The following is a 22,069-nucleotide window of genomic DNA, read 5'->3' on the forward strand; positions in this document are numbered from 1 at the left end:
TGCTTTGGCAGTCCACCCACCCGTTCAATGAAATCCTCCCACGGAAACCAGGCAAATTAGTTAGGGGATTTTTTTTATAAAATTTCAACAGAGCCAACAATTCTTTCCCGTCTCCAAAGCCCTGAAACAGAGTCCTCACTTCAGTATCGATCCCTCCGGAGCCTACACCAAGGACTAACACAAAGATGGACGAGGGGCCCCACCACAACGCACGTTTAGCGCCTGACAGCTCAGAGTGCTTTTCACAGGACACTATTCCAAAGCAAAGAGAACCTCCCACCTGCGTTGGTTTGATTTTCACTACTTGTTAGTCAGTAGCAGCAATGTCAAAATAAAGCAAAAAGAGGTCTCTAGCTGCTGCAGACTTTTTTTTTTTTTGATAGATTATAAGAGATTGTAAAAGTGTAACTTTGACATCAACTTACGCTAGGAGAAAAAACAGACATCAGTTTGTTGCCATTTATATGGAAAAGCACAATAAAGAGATCGGTCCTTTGTTGACATTATGCTACAGACCTGTAGGTTATAAATTTGGTCTCTTTCAATAGCGTTCGGAAGTCAGCTTTGGCAGTAATGTATTTGTCTCTAATGTATTCCTCAAACTCCCTTTGTTTTTTCTGAAAGAAAAAAAGGTAAGCTTAAAACACTGAATGCAGATTAAGGACTTCATGCAACTTAAGATACTGAACATATGCAATAATTATACGTTAATTTTATTTTTCCTTATCTTTTACATTTTTAATTAAAAAAAATCTTATTTAAACAACAATACTCCTGTTCACACAAAGCAGAAATCACTTCAGCTTACTTACATACTTTGTAAACTGCACCATACTGACAGTTCACAGCAGTGACACAAAGCGCTTACCCTGTCACTCGAAGAAAATTTAATGCACCTTGGATCTTCTTTAATGATTTTTTTCACTTCCTTCCATGTTGAGGTTAAAGTTATCTTTCAAAAGAGGCAAAAATAGTTAAGTTAAAAGAAAATTAGACTCAAGAATACGTAATGTAAATATTACTACATCTGAAACTTTTAAATATCTCGAGTCCACTAACAAAGTTGTTGCTGTATTTTTAAGTGTTGGGGTTTGATTATTTATACTACTACATTCATATTTTTAATTAGTTGATTTTATATATTTAATTTTCTTTAGTATTTTGCGATAGCATTTTCAGATCAAAGTCTTCAAAACATAATTTACATCCGAAAGTCTTTTTCTAGTACATATTTACCTAAATGAATGTGTTGTTAGAAATTACCTACAAAAAAACTTGCTTCAGAGTTACATGCCTGTCATTTTATTCTATCACACTAAAAATGTGCCTAATAGTCTAAGCATTTTTAACTAGCGCATTAAAAAATGAGGTGCCAACTTTCAGGTGAAAAGAAAGCTGACTGAAGTTGGCACACGACTAAAAAAAGAGCAAGATCCACTAAAACCCTGCAATACACAGAACAGGTGATAAATTCCCGTAGCATTACACAGAACAAAAGTTCAGATTCAGTAGCACAAGATAAAACAGGACATGAAAACAGATGAACTTGGCAAGATAATATACTGATATTCATTGAGAGAAACACACTGGATATCTGAAAGAGCAAGATACCATGTAGTAAAGAGTATCAAATAACTCAGTGTTGAAGAAATGCAACATCCTGCAGGAGATAAAAAGATCACTGGTTAAAAGTTCAAATGTAAATGAACTTTATGTTAAACCAAAACAACGCTCTAGATAAAGACATAAGGAGACATAATGCACAAGTTTTGTTATAACAAAGAAAAGATAGTGATGAAGAAAAGATAGCGATGAAGCAAAGGCGACCTGGAAATAAAAACAAACAAATCAGACTGACTGACAGAAAACCAGAAAAAGTAGGCAAAGATTTGAAGTTCGAATATATACAGTTCTTACCGCTGAAGTTTCATCCAGAAGTTGCCTAAAGTGTTCCCTCTTCTTTTTGGTAAGTGCTTCAATGTGTTCATTAAAGAGCTTCTCTTTCTCTTCTCTTTCTAGCAAGGAGCCAGATTCCCACCGATGATCTTTGCGTAGAGTCCTTCTGGTATCAGACCATGACACATCTGAAGAACGCACCTGAGCCAAAAGATTATTATTTTTTTAAACCATTTTTTCTACAGTTCACTGACATTTCTTATATACCGCTTGTTGTGGGTTGTGTTTTTTTTTGTTGTTGTTGTTGTTTTTTTTTTTTTTTTTTTTTTTAATTTCTCTTGTTTCAAGTTAAGGTTCAAATTAAAGATTGAAATAAAACCAAACAGCTTTTATTTAAATAAGAGACTGTAGTAGCTTCCTCACAAATATGAAACAGGCAGTGGCAGAGGGAATTACTTTGCATCAGCTCAAATGCAGATGGAGATACCCCGCTGATCTGGCTGAGTAGTCTCTCAAAAAGAAAAATCCAGCACCCTCCTCCTCTGTGCATAACATCCTCTATTAACCGTAAGCAGTCTGGAAAGGCAGCCTCAGAGGTAGTTATTTACAAAGAGACACTAGGAGCTTTGCAGTGCCTTGCTTCTAGCCCAGAGAGCATCCTCAAGGAGCTGTTGCTCTATGCTACCAGCTATACCACCGGAGCGATGAGCCGTCTGTATCCCGCTCCCTTATAAAGATTTCAGTGCTGAAATGTGGAACCAAGCACTAGTAAACACGTTTGGATTTCGTATCTTACCCCAGGGAGCAAGGGCATAGTACACATGCTCATGAAAACTAATGTGGCAAATCCCATCCTCTTTAACAGGACGTTTGCCATACAGCAACTGCGCTCTCACAGCTCAGCTTGACCAGCGCAACAGAGCGAACATACAACAGCAGAGAAATGGTAAGACAAAGGTGCTGCGTTTAGAGCACAAAGAGAGACAATGCAAAAATAAGGGGACTATTCCTAATCCTCAACAATATTTAATTTTCCAACAGACATACAGAAGTTTACAGTTGTGTGACTGAAAATCTCCCATCGCCCGTGAGACTCCAGAGAAACACAGCAGGAACGTGTCCGCTGCTGCCCGCTAACTCCCTGAGCGAGACTCCAGAACATGAACCCTAAATGCAAAGCATTCTCTTCCAACCAAGGCAAAACTCCCAACAGTGAGCAGAGGGCAGTGGCGAGAAGACAAGAGAGTTCTATTTCTATATAAAGTTAACTACAAATACCAAAAAGCTTTTACACAGGGCAACAACTAGAAAAAGAATGCACTGACAAGCCGAGAAAGCTTGTCCATATCTCACCATGTCAGACAGAAGCGCTTTGAAGTTTTGTATAGCTTCTTCCCGTTTGTGCTGCTCCCGTTCTCTATCGATTTCCTTGGTTTGCTCCGAACGAGCTTTCTGGACTTCCCTTTCTCGTTCCCGCAAACTTGCCTCAATGCGAGCTTGCCTTTCCAGCTCTTTTTCTTTTTCAGAATCTAAATTCTGAAATGTAAGAACAAACTTTTCTCAATAAAAACAACAGAACACCTTTCACATTTTCATTAGACGGGTACATAAATTAAAGGATTACCAACCTAAAGGCATCTTGGAACAAAATACTTCAAAGTGATTTGAGAACTGTGGATTACAAAATGTTGCTTCAACAGCTAGGCTGAAGCATTATAGGGTCTACGTGGGGGAAACAGAAGTTTGACACAACTGTTTGACATAATGCTGAGCACAGACCGACTATTCTCAGGACCACGTTGTTTGTGTACAGTGACAAACTCCAAATAACAGGGGCACAGGGGAAGAGTGGTATCATTATTTGCCAGCCCAGTTTTACATTCCTAACCATTAATTGCCTGGAAGAGAAAGGTAACGACATTGGATTAAGAGAGCAGACCCAGCAAAGGAACCGTGTATGAATGGTCTATATTCCTGAAGGAAGCTCAGCTGATACAAAAAATCACAGCAAAGGAAACTCTGCCCATCCTGGTAAGAAGCAATATTACACCCATTTTTACAACCAATGGCTTTACAAGAGTCTCTGCCTTTCTTACTCTGCTGGATAAAGTCTCCTAAATATTGTGTGCGCGTATGCAGGCATGCATACACGTACCACGAGAATCTGCAGCAGCACCGCCACCAGGGGTGGTACTTCTAAGCTTCAGGCTGTCATTCTGGGGTGCTTCTACAAATAATGATAGTATAGAACTCTCTTTGGTATGGAACTAACTAGTTTATCTTCCAGTTAGTCACTTCACACATTAACAGCAATGTGACCAGCCGAACATCCGAAGTTAGACTTCCGAATGTCACACGCATACCTTTGCTATTTTTTCTATGTACTGTTTGAAAAGGTCTTCCCTCTGTGAAGAGCTATCCACTGCTTTGTAACGGGGGTCAGTCTCTACTTTGTCCTTCACTTTGCTCCAGCGAGACTGACTGTCCAGGTGGTGATTAGCCAGTAGTTCAAAGAAGTCCATTTTGATCTGTTTGACAGATAGAAACAGAAAAATAATACTTGAGAAAGATATTTTGACACCCAACAGTTTGCTCTTATGAAAAAAGAAGTCAACTTACCTCCAACAGAGGGAAGCATATTAATATAACATACCATTACAATTTAGAGAAATCACTAAAATTCTGGATTTAGACATAACTGCATCTAAAATTCACTTCCCCTTGGGACAACTTTGCTAAAGCAGACACATTAAGAAGATCTGCTACATCTAAGATGAACTGTATTGTTTAAAGAATGATTCACCAATACAGTTTTTGTTATTTACTCCAATTTAAGCTTTTTTGAGCTGTTATATATATATCTCTCAAAGTAACAAGTTACTGATTGTACATTATAGCATTTTGCATATTAATACTAGAGAAGCTATGCATTTTTAAACAGGGGTCTACACAAATCAAGTTTCTATGGATTCATCCTCCAAGTGTACAACGAACAGAAGTAAATACTTGGATCTGCTGATAAAGAGCAATGCCTTAAGATGGATCTAACCAATAAAGAATTACATGGATATGGTAATTAAGTAAATTATATTTAAGATGGATATGCACACATATATAACAGTTAAAGGAAATGTTTTAGTCTACTTGTTCAATTGGAAATGGCATGTCAGCCCACTGTCCATAACAACTGCCACTGCAAAGGGCTGGCAGAGGATTAATCATGTTTGGTTTTTTTATCCCTAGACAACTAGCAACACGTTGTCATCCAAACTCCCAGAACCAGCAGTTGCAAGAGCAACTACTGTGTCTTTATTACATCTCTTTTCTTCTGGGGTAGATGATCTCCCTGTTCCTGCTGTGCTTTAGGTCCTAGGTATTTTCTTCGTTTTATTTCCACCACTTCATGCCTTAGAAATCTGGCCTGGCATTCAAGTTTCCATTTCTCCGAAGCGGAGAGGCGAGGGGCTGGTTGGCCTCACTCGCCGAGTGCCGGGGGATGGCTCTAGGGGCTGCACAGCGAGGCGCAGCATGCTGCCTTCACAGCATCCCAAACCCCGCTGGGCCACAAAGCAAACCCGGCTTTATGGCATGCTAATTAAGAAACCCCCAAACCTTGGAGAAGGGCTGGCCAGTCATTTTTTGCCACTTATCTCCCCTCCTCATCCCTTTAAAAGAAACCCACCAGAAGCATTTTCGCTGCAGAACACTGAGGTTCATAAGGGAAGCGAGCAGACGGACAGGCGAATGAACTCTGGCTTGCCAGAGAACCGCCACATCCTGACCTTCTGATGTGTTTAGCTACAGAATGCAAGAACGAAATGAAGACCAGAACCAACATTCTGCAGCCTTGCCCACTGATTATTTTAGTTCTTCACAATATTAACACATAAACATAAAAGGCTTTATAAGCCTTTTTTCTTTACTATCTCAACAGAGAGATTAAGATAGTAAGCAGAGATTAGAAATCAACTGGTTAGTGCCAGTAGGAAGTTGCTCTACATCTACAGCACTACCACTTTTTCTTAAAGTAGCTGAACAAAACGCTAAGCAAACTGTTTATTCATTGTAAAATTAAGAATGTTGTTTCAAAACATCTTAAAACATGCATGCAGTATCAAAAATATGAAGCTTTCTAAGCCATGGCATTAGAAATATTTGCTAAAAATCACACAATTCCCAGATGTTACTACAGAAGTCTATAAAGTAAGGGTATCTCAAAGTTTCTGCACAAGTCACGTTTATTTCACAGGATAAAACCTGCATAACCGCAACACTGCTGCAAGCCCCGTGGCACCAGCTGCAATACAGAACCAGACCCAAGACACCACCACCATCTGTAGGGAGAGGCTTCCACAGGTGCCACCAGCAGCACCCCCTGGCTCCCTCGGGCGCCGTGTGCTCGCTGGCCACCGAGCTCCTGCCCTGCTGTGCGAGATGCCAGCTGGGCCATCGGCTGCTTCACCAGCCACCGACGCAGCACAGAAGCAGGAGGGTACGGCCAATTCCTTCCCAAGAAACAGAAATGACACCCCCAGACCTTTACTGCTCTTAAAGCAGGGGCTTAACTTCAGTCATCCACAAAGTATATAGCACAAGTATTGCAATTTGGTTTTCAATTTTAAAAAAAGGTGAAAAATTCTCAGAGAATTGAGTCAAAAACATCTCACCAAGTAATAATCTTCTAAGATCACAGCTCTGCAGTGTTGCGAGTTTAATATATCTATGCACAGTAACTACTCTGACTAAGTAGAATGGCAGGCCTGAGGGACAGGATGCCATCCGGAGGGACCTGGGCAGGCTGGAGAAGCAGGCCTGTGTGCACATCACGAGGTCCAACAAGGCAAAGCATGAGGTTCTGCACGTGGGTCGGGGCAACCCCTGGTATCAGCACAGCGTGGCCAGCAGGGCGAGGGGGGGATTGTGCCCCTCTCCTTTGCTCTGCTCTGGGGAGACCCCCCCACAGTGCTGCCTCCAGCTTGGGGGGTCCCCACAGCAGAAGGACACGGAGCTGTCGGAGCGGGGCCAGAGAAGGCCCCGGAGATGCTGGGAGGGCTGGAGCCCCTCTGCTGGGAGGACAGGCTGGGAGAGGTGGGGGGGTTCAGCCTGGAGAAGAGAAGGCTCCGGGGAGACCTCAGAGCCCCTTTCAGTGCTTAAAGGGGGCCGACAGGAAAGATGGGGATAAATTTTTTATCAGGCCCTGTTGTGAAAGATGAAGTGTAGTGGTTTTAAACTAAAAGATGGAACATTTAGACAAGAGATAAGGAAGAAAGTTTTCACTATGGGGGTGCTGAGCCCCTGGCCCAGGCTGCCCAGAGAGGTGGTGGCTACCCCATCCCTGGAGGTGTTCAAGGTCCGGCTGGTCGGGGCTCTGAGCAACCTAGTCTAGTTGAAGGTGTCCCTGAAGATGTCATGGCAGGGAGGTTGGACTAGATGGCCTTTAAAGGTCCCTTCTAACCCAAACCATTCTACGAATATTACACAAGAAAACTTTTAAGAGATCTTGACACAGGACAGATGATAGATAAGACAGCCATCAGCACAGTGGGCTGTAGGACATTTACAGCTGAACATTTCGGTGAGTCTATATGAAGTGGGACATCAGGCTCATCTGCTGGCATGGCTCGTCTCGAGGACACGGAACAATGCTGTGTCCTGGGACAGCACATGAGCAGCTTGGTCAACATTACCAGCTCATGGTCCCTTCCCTGACACCCTCAAAGCCACGTGTACTTCCTCATCTCAGTGATCTGAGAAGTATTAGCATTGTGTCTACTCACTGAAGTTAGCCACGTGAATAAAAACAGCCATCTGAAAACCTGGCTGCTCCATCACCGTCCAATAAGCCATAACTCAATGAAACCAAATCTAAACATAATATAATTTAAAACCCTTACGTTAAAGATTTCTGTAAAGTTGATCCTCCTTAAATAAAGATTTTGGACTTTTAAAACAGACTGAGAAAGCTTCAGGTTAAATGCCTTAAATTTTCTTTTATGTTTTAAGCACTTTCAAAATCAAAGGAAAATAAAACTGAAAATATTTCAGGTGTATTTAGAAGTCTTTTTTTTGGCAGTTAACACATTGCAGGTACAACTCTCATCACTTCACAAGGAAAAAAACTAAAAAAATGTAAAGTACCGGAACTGCGGGAGGCTAAAGTCACCACACAGAGATACCAATTCTTTCCTCACTAGGGAATCCCATAATATTTGCGTGTCAGTGATTGACAGCTGTCAGACTGAACTGATTGACAGGCCGCACAGCACATAACTGTAAAATCTATCCACTTGTTATAAAACAGAATACATAAAATGGTTACAAAAGGCTTTTGGAGAAAAAAAACATTATTTCAAAAGCAAACAAATACAATCTCTCTTCTTTTAACTTTTCAACTTTAGAACAATCATGCAACAACAAAACAAATATTTACTTTTTTTTTTTTTTTTTTTTTTTTTTTTTTTTTAAGTCTTCAACTGCACTACTAAGCTGCAAGAATGCTTTAAAATTCCGTATTCATAATTGAAACGCAATATGTAAAAGTCTAGTCTGGAACTACATCAGGTCTCCTCTGAAAGCACAATCATTTATTGAAAATATCAGCAATAAGTCAACATTTGAAAAAATTTGAGTACAGAACCAAATTCGACCAGGCTAATTAGATTTAAAAGAATATGCAAAATTTACTGAATAATGAAATAGTCCCTAAATCTAACCTGTTACTCAGTATTTTTCTCTTCTGTAAGCATTCTTAGTAGGTGAAATTTGCAATAACTTTATACTACAAAATAAATATCGCAGATTTAAAATGTCAAAAATGATTAGGCTTTAGAGGTTATTTTCTCCATTCACACAACACTCAGGGACATTAAGTAGGTGGCTGCACATTTCGATGATAGTATTTGATGCCACCTCCATGGTAGCCTGCTTCCCCAGCGGCAAAAGCCTGCTCCCTGCTATTGACAATACGGTCAAATGACATTTGGAATTCATTAATCTTTAATAGCTGACCTTTAATTCTAATAAGCAGCAGTTTATACATAGGATATATTTACTGAAAGATTAAAAAGTCACTAAAAGGGTAGCTTTTAGATGGAAAGAGAAGATATGGGAGCTGTTTGAAATTTAAACGGAGTACCCTACAGAGAATTTCAAGTTCTTGCTGCCTTCACTAAGAGAACAGAGGTAACGGCCAGCTCTGGGGTTTCCAGCCACACAGGACAAGAAGATTCAGGATTATATAACTTAAAAAACAAAAAAAAAAAGAATAAAAATCAGGCCTTATTCCAGTTAAGAATATAATGTTACGTGCTTAGGGTAAATGAAAAAAAAAGTGTTATTATTTAAGCAAACTCTGCTTCACAAATAAATGTAATTTCAATTCTATATACTCTAAAAGTCAGTATACCTGCAAACTTAAAATAGTTAGTTCAGAAAGACAAAAGGGATGTTCATGGAGTGTTTACTTTGCAAAACTTCTATGGAAAGAGAAGGACTGTGTCTCAGAGAAAGCTCACTGGAAACCAAGTAGTGACTTTGTCCCGTCTCACTCAGACTCGCACCATTCACACTGCTGGAACTAAAAAATTTCACCTTACCTTCTCACCTCTGGTCTTCGAATCTTCTTTTTCCTTCTTTCTTGCCGCTGTGATAAACTCATTAAACAAGGCCTCTCGATCTTTCATCTTTTCAATTGCCTTGAACCTCGAGTCTTTAGCATGCTTGGCTGCAAATTCACTAAAAGTAGTTCTGCAACAAAATGGCAAGTGAACTCATTTGGCAGAGCTGTCTTTGCTGGGAAGCAGGTTCAGCAGAGAAATACTTCTTCTGCCAGAATACATGCCAGAGCACAGTTTAAAAAAAAAAAAAAAAAAGCAACATCCTACGGTCTCACTACAGAGATGCTCGATCAATGAACTACATAGAAAGGAGTTGGGTTTAGGCACACACATGAAAGGTATTGTTAGAGGCTTACGGGGGGGGGGGGTTGTTTGTTTGTTTGAATACAGCTACCTGCAGAAAGTGCAGGTGTAGGAAGAGGGACTACAATGCAACCAAGAAGAAGAAATGAAAAAACTCAGTTGTCTGCAAAAATCTTCTTTTTTGTGGGTTAGCAGTTCAGCCACCAGTCTGTCCAGGTATTTCACAGCTGTGAAACTGAAAATTTTATGTGCATTCACTTGCAGCCAAACCATGCTAAGAGTTCACCAAGAAAATAATCTTTTGATATTAGTCACAATAGAACACTGGCTGACTCTGTATTTCCTCCTACTGTGAACGTTGTTTAGCCTAATCTTAAAACACACGGAGTTGAAAGTATTTTAAACACTATGGGCAGACGCAGCAGTACTGGGCTTTCAACCCATTATCCCCATAGCATTTCCCTGACCATTCTCTCACCTCCAGGGCCAGATTCCAATCTGTGCAGTAGATACAGTACTGCCACTTACCTCGAAAAAAACCACTACTGTGCTTTTTCCAAGCTCTGATGCAAATCTGGCCCCAAGAATACGAGAGACACTTATAATCATACGAATGTTTTCATCACAGCATGGAAATAATTAGACTTGGAAAATCCAGCCTACTGTTGCTGTAGGGTAAATTGAAACAAGAAGAGAATTTGGTAGCTTATTCAAAAAGATTAGAAAGTGAATGTACAGCTATATTGAAGAACAAGAGCTGTTTAAAAGAAGTGGAGCACAAACTCTTGAGCATGTTGGACTGGGATAGATGATAAAAAACCAGTCTGGCACTCACAGAAGTACAGCAATATCTTTAGACAAACACTGAAACCAGAAGACAAAGGATAAGATTAAACAAGACAGCATTTCAGCTGGAACTCTCTTTCCCACCCCAACCCATAATGAGATAAAAGTCAGTCCCAATACGACACATCGGAGATATCTTGGAAGCTGAGGATACTAAAGCTAACATAATAGTCCATGTTAGTCTCTGAATTATATATTAAACTTATTACTGATGAACTTTTCCTTAAAACATTTCCATGCCTCCACTCTTCCCAGCCTACCCTTGACAAAACTGCTACCCTTATTAAATGAGCAGACAGGTGTTTTAAACAAGAGTTATTAATCAGATCTGAAGTAATTTAGAAGTTAACATAACACTGGCTTCCACCAGATTTCCAAAACGGGTCACTGAAAAAAATTAACAAGTTATTTCACTGTAAAAGAATTAATGCCAGATAAGCCAAGAGATGCTGAAAGAGAACACTTTAGAGCTCATCTGGTGACATAAAAAGATATTTCATTAACTCTATGTGAGAAAGCTGTGAAACAAACAATTCTAGCAATAAAATCTTGAATGTTAGTACATTCACTGTCATCACCTCACTATGATCACTGCAAGTAGGTCTGAATGTAAGGGGTATGTAATAATTTCTCCATTAAAGCAAACAGAACATTCTATCACATTACTATTAACATACTTTGTAACCAGAAAAACGTCCCTTCAGCCCCCTCCAAACTGAAGAATCCTCCGCAGTTTTTCTCAGACGACTAATCTTAAGAAACAGGGTTACTGAAGAAAACTTGTGGTGGTCCATGAGGCCTTTTTCACGCTCTGGACGGCATGCTGGGGATAGCTTCAAAATTACTTAAAACATGCAAATCATTATAAATCACAAGTTCTGCTTTTTCATTGGTTAAGTGAATACAAGCAGGCAAAAGATTTCAGCGATATCTGATGATTTTTCTCCTCTTTGCCCATTTTGAAAGAGGTTAATCTACCCAATACCACTCAACATACTTGGTTCTAATAGAGCTTATGCATACAAACGGGAAAGAAGCTCCTACCTTGGATTAATCTTTGCTTCTTCCATCATTTTCTTGAAATCCTCCTTGGCCTGCATTATTTTGTTTTTCTTCTCCTTGCGCTCTTCTTCTGCTCGGGTTTTCACATACTGATCAAATACCTACAGAAACACCAGTCACCAACATAAAACATACAAACCTGACGACACACAAGCTCTAGGCGAGAGGAAGGAAAACTCCCATTTCTTTCCTTTTCTCCTCTTTCCTTTCCCCTCACCACAGAGCCAACATAGATGAGGTAGAAAGAAAGGTTAGGGACTCTTTGTATTTGAATATGCAAATTATTCCAATCTGCTGAACATGTAGTTACTTTATATAAATGTAATCTGAGACCTGTGAAGAAGTTTCTTACGCATTCATGTTACGTTAACATCTTTCTGGGTCGTAAGTTTAGGACAGCAGCAACTTCCTGTATTCTTGAAGTTTTCCACTTCCCTACATCCGTTTGAATAAAAGCTTCGGGAGTGAGAACTTGCTTAATAATCAAAATGGGCTTTAGTTCCCCCCCCCCCCCCTTTTTTTTTTTAAATAAATAGATAAATTATTCATTACACCAATATTTTGAGGAGACACTGATGAGTAGCACCATTTCATTCAGGTTTTGGGAGCTCTCTGTACAGGTACAACTTTCACTGTGTTAAAGTATTAGATCTTCCAACCACAGGAAAAAAAAAAAACTATCAACTCACTTCTGTTCTTGCTGGCTTCTGTTTCCAGACAAGCCCTAATCATAACAAAAATCCCTTGCAACAGTGATTAGTCTGGAAGGTTAGCAGGAACAAAAATAGCAGATTGAGGATTTAGGTAAAGTCTGAAGCAGCTGTGTCTGGATGGGGAGTGAATTCACCATCTCTTTTACCTGTTTTCTTTCTTTCGGGTTGAGAAGTAAGTATCGAGGATCAAAAACTATCTTGTGTAGTTCTTTCTCCCATGTTGAAAAAGCAGAGACCTTTAATTAAAAAAAGTCAGGTTTTAACTAATGGTCAAGTTTCCTCAAGTATACAGAAGTTGTACAGTTTTGCTTGAAAACTATAGGACATCTGATAAAAAGAGGGAAACAAACTCATCCTGAAGTTTTTGCCACTAATAGATGATGAAAGCTGCCACAGCAAGTTTCAACACTGACTGAATGCGAAAACTTCTACATAATAATACACACTTAATTACCACTACTGTGTGACATTTTTTAAAAAATTACATCAGAAGAAAGCCTTGAGATTCTGTGTTCCCATATCCCATGCCTGCCCAATACCTTCTCTAAGCGTTATGAGTGTAAACAGTTCCGCTACAAAAAAGATTGATTTAACCATGTTCGAGCTCATCTTAAATAAGCTTTACTAAAACTAACCGATAAAATCCAGTTACTGAAAATAAATGAGGGCTGCATAGGCAGCTGGAACCACTTCCATTTTTTTTAAAGTTACTATATAGATTTATATTCTGATAGCCTAATTTATCTATCAAAACTGATTGGTATCAAGCAGAGTTCAAATTTAGTTAACTAAAACCAAAAAGTCTTTGATTTAAGGATAAGAATGTACAGACTACAGTGGAACTTACTGCTTCTCTCATGTAGGAGTGTTTCCAAAAACATTAAGGATGTGTCCAGTTTGTGTGTTGTATTTAATTTTCAATGGAAGCTTTCAATTAGGTAATTACTTGGAAAAAAGTTTGAAAAAAAAATGTCTTGATACTGTTTAATTTCAGTTACTTAGAAATCAGAATTTTGCTATAATTGTAACATTCTTTGAAATATGGAGTCTTGTACCAAATGCATCCATTAATGAGAGCAAGGATGAGACTGTTTTCCTTACATAAAGGACCACAGGTTTTGAATTCACTAAGGACTGAGACCTCTGCCTGAACCTCCCCCTCCCTCTCTCCCCTCCTCACACACACACACACACACACACACACACACACACACTGATTTCTCTGACCCCTCTTTCTAGAAGCATGTCCTTGAATTGTTTCATCCGAGCCTCCAGAGGGACAATGGCTCTCTCTCGAGCGGCTTTAATTTCAGCTTCCATAGCAGCCTCCTTCTCTGAATCAATATCTTTGTTATCATCTTTCCTGAAAAAAATTAAACATACAGTATAACTTGAGAAGTAATACATCAACCCTGTAGATTAGAAACTGAACTGATTATTTCAGAAGTGCAGGCTTACAAATCATGACAGCCATTCTCTGAGACCTGGAAATGAATGCTTTCATACTGAAAGAGCTCAGGAACCAAGGTGTTCTCAATAATTTCAGTGCCAACAAACGACACCAAGAAGTTCGCGCATTCTGGCTGTATTCAATGGTCTCGCCAGACGGGCAACAGATTTTACATTAACTGCACTAAGTTTCTCATCTCCTGTTCAAGACCATGAGACCCCGTGAGAAGACTACAACTAAGGGAGTTAGTTCAAATTGAGAACACCTTACAATCATTACAACAGAAAGCACTGTAACGCGATACATTCATTCATACATCAAAGCATTTCTGGGAAAAAGCGTGCTGCTTATTTATTTATGATTACTAAGAGCAAAGCTCTTCTTCCCAAACAAACTCAAAGCCCTAAATGCTAACAACTTTATGATCATCCCTGAGAGTAGTCAAGTAACAAATAAAATGATAAAACTACTTCTAAAACAGTGTGTGTAAGTAAGTCGGAGTGAAGTGACGTATATCACTTCCAATAGGCAAAACAGACCAAAAGACTGAACAAAAATCTTAAACCTTTTAATAGAGTGAAAACAGAGTAATTGCTATGAAAATCTAGATGGCTGGATTTTTTGGCAGCAAAATCTCATGCACAGAAATTAACAAGCTAGATAAACAAGCAACAGAAGGAAATCTTTAAGATAAACTGCACTCAATATACCCCTTGGATTCACCAACGAGTACCATTTATTTCCATGATTTCCAAAGGAGAGGTTATTTCATCTATGCATGAATTTCAACTATCTTGGAGAAATTTTATCTACACAGACCACTTAGTATTGAAAAAGCAAACTTACTTGCGCTTTTTAATTTTAATAGGCTCATCTTCATTCGCTTCCTCTGTAGATTCATGCTCTTCTCTAACTGTAAGAGAATTCAATAATACTTTAGATTTTATATGAATGAAAAACTTCGTAATTTACAAATGAAGCCTTGTGCAATAACAGAGGACTGTGTGCAGCAATAAGGTGTTCTGACAAAGGAAGACATGGTTTTCAGTCACTTTCAGAATGTTAGTGGAATTTGGTGGCAGAACTAATGGACTTGTGGCCAACTTTGGACTTAAAACGACAAACGCTGACCTCTTCTTTCCCGGGGAAAAAAACCTCAGGCTGAACAGTCTAATGAAGCACATTTGGATCTTCTGATTACCTACTTGCACTTTGCTCTCCTCCGACTACCAAGCGCACATGTCATCCCAGGATCATTTACTAGAACTCATGCCAGAAAGAAGTCTCATCTCAGCAGCCTCTTGAACGTTCTCTGCTCTTGGCAGCTGTTTTCAAAACTGCATTCCAGTTGATGTTCTCTAAGTTAAATCCTCTTATGTGAGAGCCCATTCGTACATTACGATTAATCTTTTCTGGCCCCCAAATTCCTCTTGCTTATAAAACAAACAGTCCCTTTTTTAGTCGGTAAAAACTGTTGGGTTTTTTCAGCCTGTTGGCATTTTGAAAAAAAGTTAACCTTGTTAGTATCTACTTTCTTCAACAGACTGTTTTTTTTTCCAAAGGACTCTATAAATTTGCATTCCCACCAGCCTTCTTATATTCCAAAGCTATATACATTTTTCAATATTCCCTTACATTTCTCTCACTTATTTAAATGTTACTAGCTTTGGAAACCAACACAAAATAAGTGATAAGTTACACTCAGGCTTCTTAAGAAGGCAGTAAGTTTGCTCTTACTAAGTTTTTTTCCTTCTTCCATTCCTTTTTTGTGAGGAGGTTCTTGAATAATTTTGTCCACATCAGCTCTTCCAATTAGGTCATCTGGTCGGTCCCACATAGAAAGACGAGTGGTAGGGTTATAGAAGAAAACACGCTCGTCACCAGTCCACACCACACACCTAGAAATAACAGCAGACAGGGAGCCCTGTGTTATCTTTGTCGTTGGTCATTCTGTGTACCTGTGACCATATCCAAAGAACAAAGCAAGCGTGACGGTCACAGACCAATGCAGGTTATAGTTACTGCACAGCTACCAGCCACTCCCACTGTCCAAACGGGATACTGAATTATTGCTTTTCTCTGCTGGCAGATTTGAAACGCAATTTTAAAACTGCTTTTTATCAGGAGCTGCAGTATACTCAGTTCTTCTCTAGGAAAATGTTTTAGACAGCTGAATTGCATTTTGGGATACAACGTACCTCATCTCTTCAATGCCTCACAAAAGATGAGAAAAAGCAACCTGCCAGAATTTTTTAAGTGATGGGATGAAAGAACCACAGAGATAATTTGAAGGGTGACGGTTTTAAATATCAAACATTAATACAAAAGCATCGATGGCTAAATTGCAAGAATTAAACCAATATCCCTTGCCCATCAGGAAGATTTTTACCTTGGTCATCCAAACACACAAAGATGATGTACGTACACTACAGCAAGAGTAACCTCCTCATGACGTTATACACACGGGCACCTGATGAGTATCTATGCCGAGTAACAAACAAAAAGAAGATTGTTCTGGCCAGCAGCCAATTCATTCCCCAAGGCATAAGGGCAAAAGAAGTTCAAGATTTATTATTTTTGGCCAGGATTTCATACCAGATCAGGAGGAACCAGTGGCAGACGAAGGGGACTGGGCTATGAAATCTATACTGGTAACGTACCTCCCTCAGGCTGCGGTTAGCCTGTGGCAGAAAGGCTATACACCACCAGTGAACAGCATGCGTACCAGCGCGGTGCGAACAGTGTCGGCTGGAGGACTCCAGTGTTATTGGAGACAGAAGCATACCAAGAACAGGATCTTCACATGCTATTACTTGTTCTAACTACCCCACAACCTTTCTGGTGGCTACAGCAAACGATGGGTCAGTCCCGCGGTAGAGGCCATAGGGCAAACCGTCACCTACCATGGGGTTCCTGGAATAGGAGTGGTTGCAACTGGCTTGGCCTTCTGAGCCGCTTTTTCTTCTTCAGTCATTTCTTCCTCTTTTGGCTCCTCAAGGAAAAAACAAGTTAAAGGCTTCAGGCAATGACAGCTAGCTAATTGTTATAAAGTAACTAACTTGTTTTTAACAAGCAAACGTATTTTGAAACAATGCTAACAAACAGCTCACAATTGCACTTCATCATTCCAACACAGAAGCACTGGAATTTCAACAGTAACTGCTATTCAAAAATCTCAATTCAGAAAACCTCTAAGCGTTTACTTAACTTCTGACTTCAAAGAACCCTTATTTAAATGCCTTCCAAGATCCGCATGAATTTTGATTCAAAGCCCGAGTACAGAGGCAAGGGTGTAGTTTCTCACAAAGAAATTTTGATTTATTCTTAAAATTAATTTACTTGAAAATGAGACACGGAGTATGAAACAGTCAAAAATTTGCAATAACCTTTGTAGCGTAAACAAGCAAAACAGCAACTACCTCAAAAGTAAACAGGGTAGAGTGGTAATAAAGAACAGCAACTGAATTCTGTGCTTTTGCCTACCAAGGTACATTGAAGTTCACAGAAATCAGTACAAAAGCTTTAATTTTTATTCAAACACCTTAGCATCTTCAAGAACTATGCTTTCTCAGTATGACAAAATGCCTGACAAGAAAAAAGTTAATTTTGTCTACTGCAGTGTAAACACTACAGATATTTTCTAGAATGCACGTTCTTAACAGGCTAAATTTATCAGTTATGGCACACGGAGAACGTGTAAGTTTTGTTTCAAAAGTGTTCAAAATAAAGAAGTAAAGAAATAAAGAAAAAGCTATTAAAGATTTCAAACATTCAGGACAAGTTCCATTTTTCTGAACACCTTAAAATCAGCAAGAGAACATCACGTCTATGTAATCTGCTAACATTTTCCATGTTCTTACTCATTTCTTAACTCACATACTCTGCACTTTTCTCTTAAATGTCCTTTTTTCCTTTTGTAAAAAAGTTCATTAAAAAAAAAATATGGAAAAAAATAAGCTATGAGTCCAAAAAGGAAGGCTTTCAAAATCACCCCAGGAATTTAAGAACTCAAATTACTAACCATGTCTGCTGTCAATATGCCTGGTCTACAGGTGCATCCACACCTGTAGGATGTAGGACTCAAAATGTCGATACCGACTATTTGGTTGCAAGGTCTTTTACCTCCTTTATAAGTTCTTTTATAGGTTCTTCTTTTGGCTCTTCTTCTTCGGTCTCCATTGGTAAAGGCTCCTCCGTAGGTTCTTTAATTGGCTCTTTGATCTTCTCTTCCATTTTTTCTAAATAAAGGTAGAACTCTCCTTAGTGTTATTAAGAAACCACTCTAGAACCACAACAAATTTATTTTTATCAGTATGATTTTCCAAGCCCAAGAGCAAAACAAAACTTATTTTTAATGTATTTTCACCACTTTCTGTCCTTCTTGGGTTTTACAGTTTCTGCTTATAAAGATGTGATTATCTCCTGTACCAAGATCTACTTGGGACTAGAAAACGAAATATTGTAAGGCAGCCTATTATATGAAAAAGCTAACTGAAGTGTACCAACAGAAACAGCTGAAACACCAATAAAAATATCAAGCTACAGTTGCAACCAAGAGTGCAATACTGAAGACAACTTTCAGATATGAACTGCGCTTGACATAAAATAAACATCGGAGAAAATTAATGCAGAATCATCTGAGGATTGCTCTGCGCCCATTTTAAAAAAAAATATAAAATGTATAATCTTTACTCAGCAAAACTAGTATTTGCTGTCTTAAATGGTTTCACCACAGTAAAGAGACCTATTATTTAAACCTGAATTATTAGAAAGACGGGTATTCAACTAGCTAACTGTGTAAGTGTTCTGGATTTGTCTAAACAGATTTCTTGTAACTGAAAAATTCAACAGGCAGTAGAAGGTAGAACTATTTGCACCCAACTGGATTTGTCTTCCTAAAAGACTTTACAAACTGAAAAAAGGCTACAGGATTTTTGCCCCTTCTTCCTTATTTACATTAAAAGAACAACTTCCCTCCAATATAGCAACAGTCGTGGATATAATGTGGACTCAAACAAGGACAAGTCACAGAATATGACTGGAATATGACTTTGGGATGTGGACAGGTGGAGAGAATTTAATTTTTCCTCATATTCCAAATATGTTTATACACCTAGTTTTTGAAGATGTGAAATTTAGCATTTCAACGATCTTCATTCTTTCCTGGTTTACAGTCTTTAGAATACCCGAGCTGTCCCCTCACTTTCTATCTTTCTGCAATCAGGATCTTCTCAAACACAGGAGTACGTAAAGTACTTACTTTCTACCGGAGTGGAAACACGCATTTACCCAAGCGTCACAGGATTTGGAAGCAACTCTAGAAACCAAATACTCTTACAATACACTGGGAAACAAAGAAACTGTAACTTTCAGACTCAAGACCAATTCAAATAAATACTCATAATCAGGATTTCAAAATATTCTTAAGGGAGATAACGGATTAGAAATATTCTCATTCACACTTTCAATCCATTAATGGTCTCAGCAATTTTGCCTACTATACAGCTGTATTAAAAAAAAAAAAAAAGTACCTTTCTCTTTCAGTTCTTGGGGTTTTTCCCATGTTGACTCCAAAGTCCTATTGTTATAATAGTAAGTCTTTCCATCTGCTGTTTTGTACTCTGTCCACTCAGAGACTGCTGTTGCTCCAGCCAACGTAGCCGGGGAAGCGGCAATAGCGACCTGAGGATGGATCATGGGTACGATGGGAGGGGCCATGCCTGGCAAGACACCTGGACACAGATGGAAAAAACAAAGAAAAAAGAAAAAAAGAAAAGGAAAGAAAACAGTAAGTGACCATGAACTACCTAAGAACCAAACCCTAGCAATTTACTGACTTAATTTACAAATAATCAATCTATATAAATAAATATAAAGATTGTCTTCAAAATTAAGTTGAAAAGCAACGCACTGCTACTAGATTTCCTCCCTGTGCTTTACAATTATAGTACAATGCCCATATTACCAGGCAAATTAGATAGCTTTTTATTTTAATTAAAGTAATGTGTAATTCTGCACAGCACAAAGCTTGTTAATTTTCAGACATTTGCTTTAATACTTCAAAATTAAGTGCTCTATTTATTGAAAAAATATTTATTAGTTCTCTGTAGCAAATAATTATTTTTTAAAAAAATCTACTCCACTGTTTAATTATGCTGTCGTTTTAAGAGATATTGCTACTGCTCTTGAAAAAAGACAACAGTGGCTTGAATTTGAGCCACATAATACAGAGAGGAACTCTGGTAAATCTTAAATCCTGACTTTAAAAAAGTTATCATTAATTCTGAGCCTTGGATAAAAACTGATGAGAACGAAATAATTTCAGATTGCATCATTGTTTTCTTTAGTACTGCAGACTGATTGGAAAAAACATTTTATTCACATCCTAAAGCAAAATGGCAAGTAAATATCCAAAGATAAGAAAGCCAGAATGCTACATTATCCTATTAGTTCTCTACTCATTCCACCAAAATGGATATACTGAACATATTTTGAACGACAAGTTCTAGAAAAACAAGTTGGATAGGACTAGAACTACAAGATCATAATTTTGAGCCTTTAATGTTATATGAAAAAGTCTATCTTTTTCAATAATGGAAAAGCGCACATTACACATTGCCATAAAGTATTCTCAGTAAGTGACTTTTCTTAAATCAACAATTAGAAAAACGAAAATTTATACTAAGACGCACATACACGCACACCAACATGCGAGCACAATCATGTCACTATACATGTGGAAATAGGAAAAACAAAAATCCACACACAAGAAACTAATAACTAAGAAGTATGGGCATGAAGAGATTCACAGTTATTACAGAACTCAATGATTACAGAAAACTGTACTGGATTTTTTTTTTTTATAAAATAAGCTAAGACTGACAGTTATTTGGGAAAGTTATTTCCTGGCCAAATATACTTGCATTTATACTGGTTTTGAAAACAAAGTATAGCTATTCATTCAACTGGGGAAGCAAATAAATAAATAAAAGATAAACAACAACATTCACTACCATGCCAACTTACAGACAAAACGAACTAAGATGGTTTTGAAAATTACCGGTCTTGGTGGTAGCGACTGTCTTTACATACGGGCAGCTGACTATTTGCATCATTGCTACACCTGTAAAACGGATAAGCAAGCATGTTGGAAAGCTGCCATTGTACGTCAGCTACCACTGGGAGTCTGGATGCTACGGATTTCCTGCTACAATTTGGAATGCCATTCTCAGCTGGCAAAGAGAGCGCCTCCCGGCAAGAAAATGTGAATTATTTTTGCTCCAACATTTTATGCCAGATCAAATATAAAACTAATTTTAAGATGCAGCAACAGTTTCTGCCTACATTAAAACAGCTGTTTCGCAAATTATGGGGATGTCATTAAAAAGTATTTCAATGAAGACTCAGGGGTTTAAGTTCATTCAAGGGGGAACTCAGCTCTCCGTGTAGGGCAGCACCATGGGAAAACGTCCCACCAGCACCGCTGCCTTCCACGGACAGCCCTTGCTCAGACCCACCAGGGAAACAGCAGCAAAGCGAAACAAATGGTCTCTGCTATTTTCGGTCTGCTGCTGCATTTAGAAAGCAGCGGTAAGAGTAGAAGGACAGATTTAAACTAGTCGGACTAGCAAAGCGTGGCAGGGTGAAAGCCAAGTTCAACCCCAAGGGAAAGCTGAGGCTGCGAGGGACATGACGGAACGGCTGGAGGCAGAAGAAGGAGGGGAGAAATAAAAGCAAGGAAGCTGCAAACAGAGGTACACAAAGCTGCACTAGGTCAGCAGCAGCAAACACTTTACTTTTCATTATCAAGAATGTCATGAGCTGAAAAATGCTCTCAAGGCAGCAAAACGAGCCCTCAAAAAGGCATCACCATGCACTGTTCTGCTCTCCAGCTCATGGAGGAATGACAGAGAAAGGGAAGTGTGTAATCTTCTGCAATTAGATGCAAAATTCAGGAGGAAATTAGACAGGGGCCAGGGAACACATTTCCAAAAACCTTCTTTTTAGGGTATGTAAAGGAAACTAGAAGTTCTCTCTACATTGGTCCACTCCTTTTTCAGGGCCCTCCCCTTAAATGGTTTCATTTCCACCATCTGAGGTGGAAATCCTCCAGCGCAAAGTGAAATTAAACCCCTGTGTTTATAACCAAAGTAATTTCTATTTTTCTTCATTAGAGATCTAGT

The 22,069-nt window shown here is 38.9% G+C and overlaps 1 protein-coding gene across 2 annotated transcripts in view; it reads right to left on the reverse strand.

Annotated features, from left to right (window-relative positions):
- The window catches only part of TCERG1 (transcription elongation regulator 1), a 33,888-nt gene that overhangs the window by 1,807 nt on the left and 10,012 nt on the right, over positions 1-22,069 (reverse strand). The window contains exons 5-19 of one of the 2 annotated variants that reach the window (XM_082490051.1): positions 20,947-21,009; positions 19,418-19,618; positions 18,009-18,124; positions 16,790-16,875; positions 15,624-15,784; positions 14,733-14,799; positions 13,664-13,799; positions 12,583-12,672; positions 11,706-11,824; positions 9,492-9,642; positions 4,260-4,424; positions 3,250-3,432; positions 1,918-2,097; positions 869-952; positions 517-617 (exon numbers count right to left, since the gene is read on the reverse strand). In XM_082490051.1, coding sequence (XP_082346177.1) covers positions 517-617; positions 869-952; positions 1,918-2,097; positions 3,250-3,432; positions 4,260-4,424; positions 9,492-9,642; positions 11,706-11,824; positions 12,583-12,672; positions 13,664-13,799; positions 14,733-14,799; positions 15,624-15,784; positions 16,790-16,875; positions 18,009-18,124; positions 19,418-19,618; positions 20,947-21,009 — 1,903 coding nt within the window. Of the gene's footprint in view, positions 1-516; positions 618-868; positions 953-1,917; positions 2,098-3,249; positions 3,433-4,259; positions 4,425-9,491; positions 9,643-11,705; positions 11,825-12,582; positions 12,673-13,663; positions 13,800-14,732; positions 14,800-15,623; positions 15,785-16,789; positions 16,879-18,008; positions 18,125-19,417; positions 19,619-20,946; positions 21,010-22,069 lie in introns of both variants that reach the window. The other variant, XM_082490050.1, reaches the window with a different exon arrangement.

The sequence above is a fragment of the Vanellus vanellus genome (assembly GCF_965231255.1).
Source record: "Vanellus vanellus genome assembly, chromosome: 13".
Lineage (NCBI taxonomy): Eukaryota > Metazoa > Chordata > Aves > Charadriiformes > Charadriidae > Vanellus > Vanellus vanellus.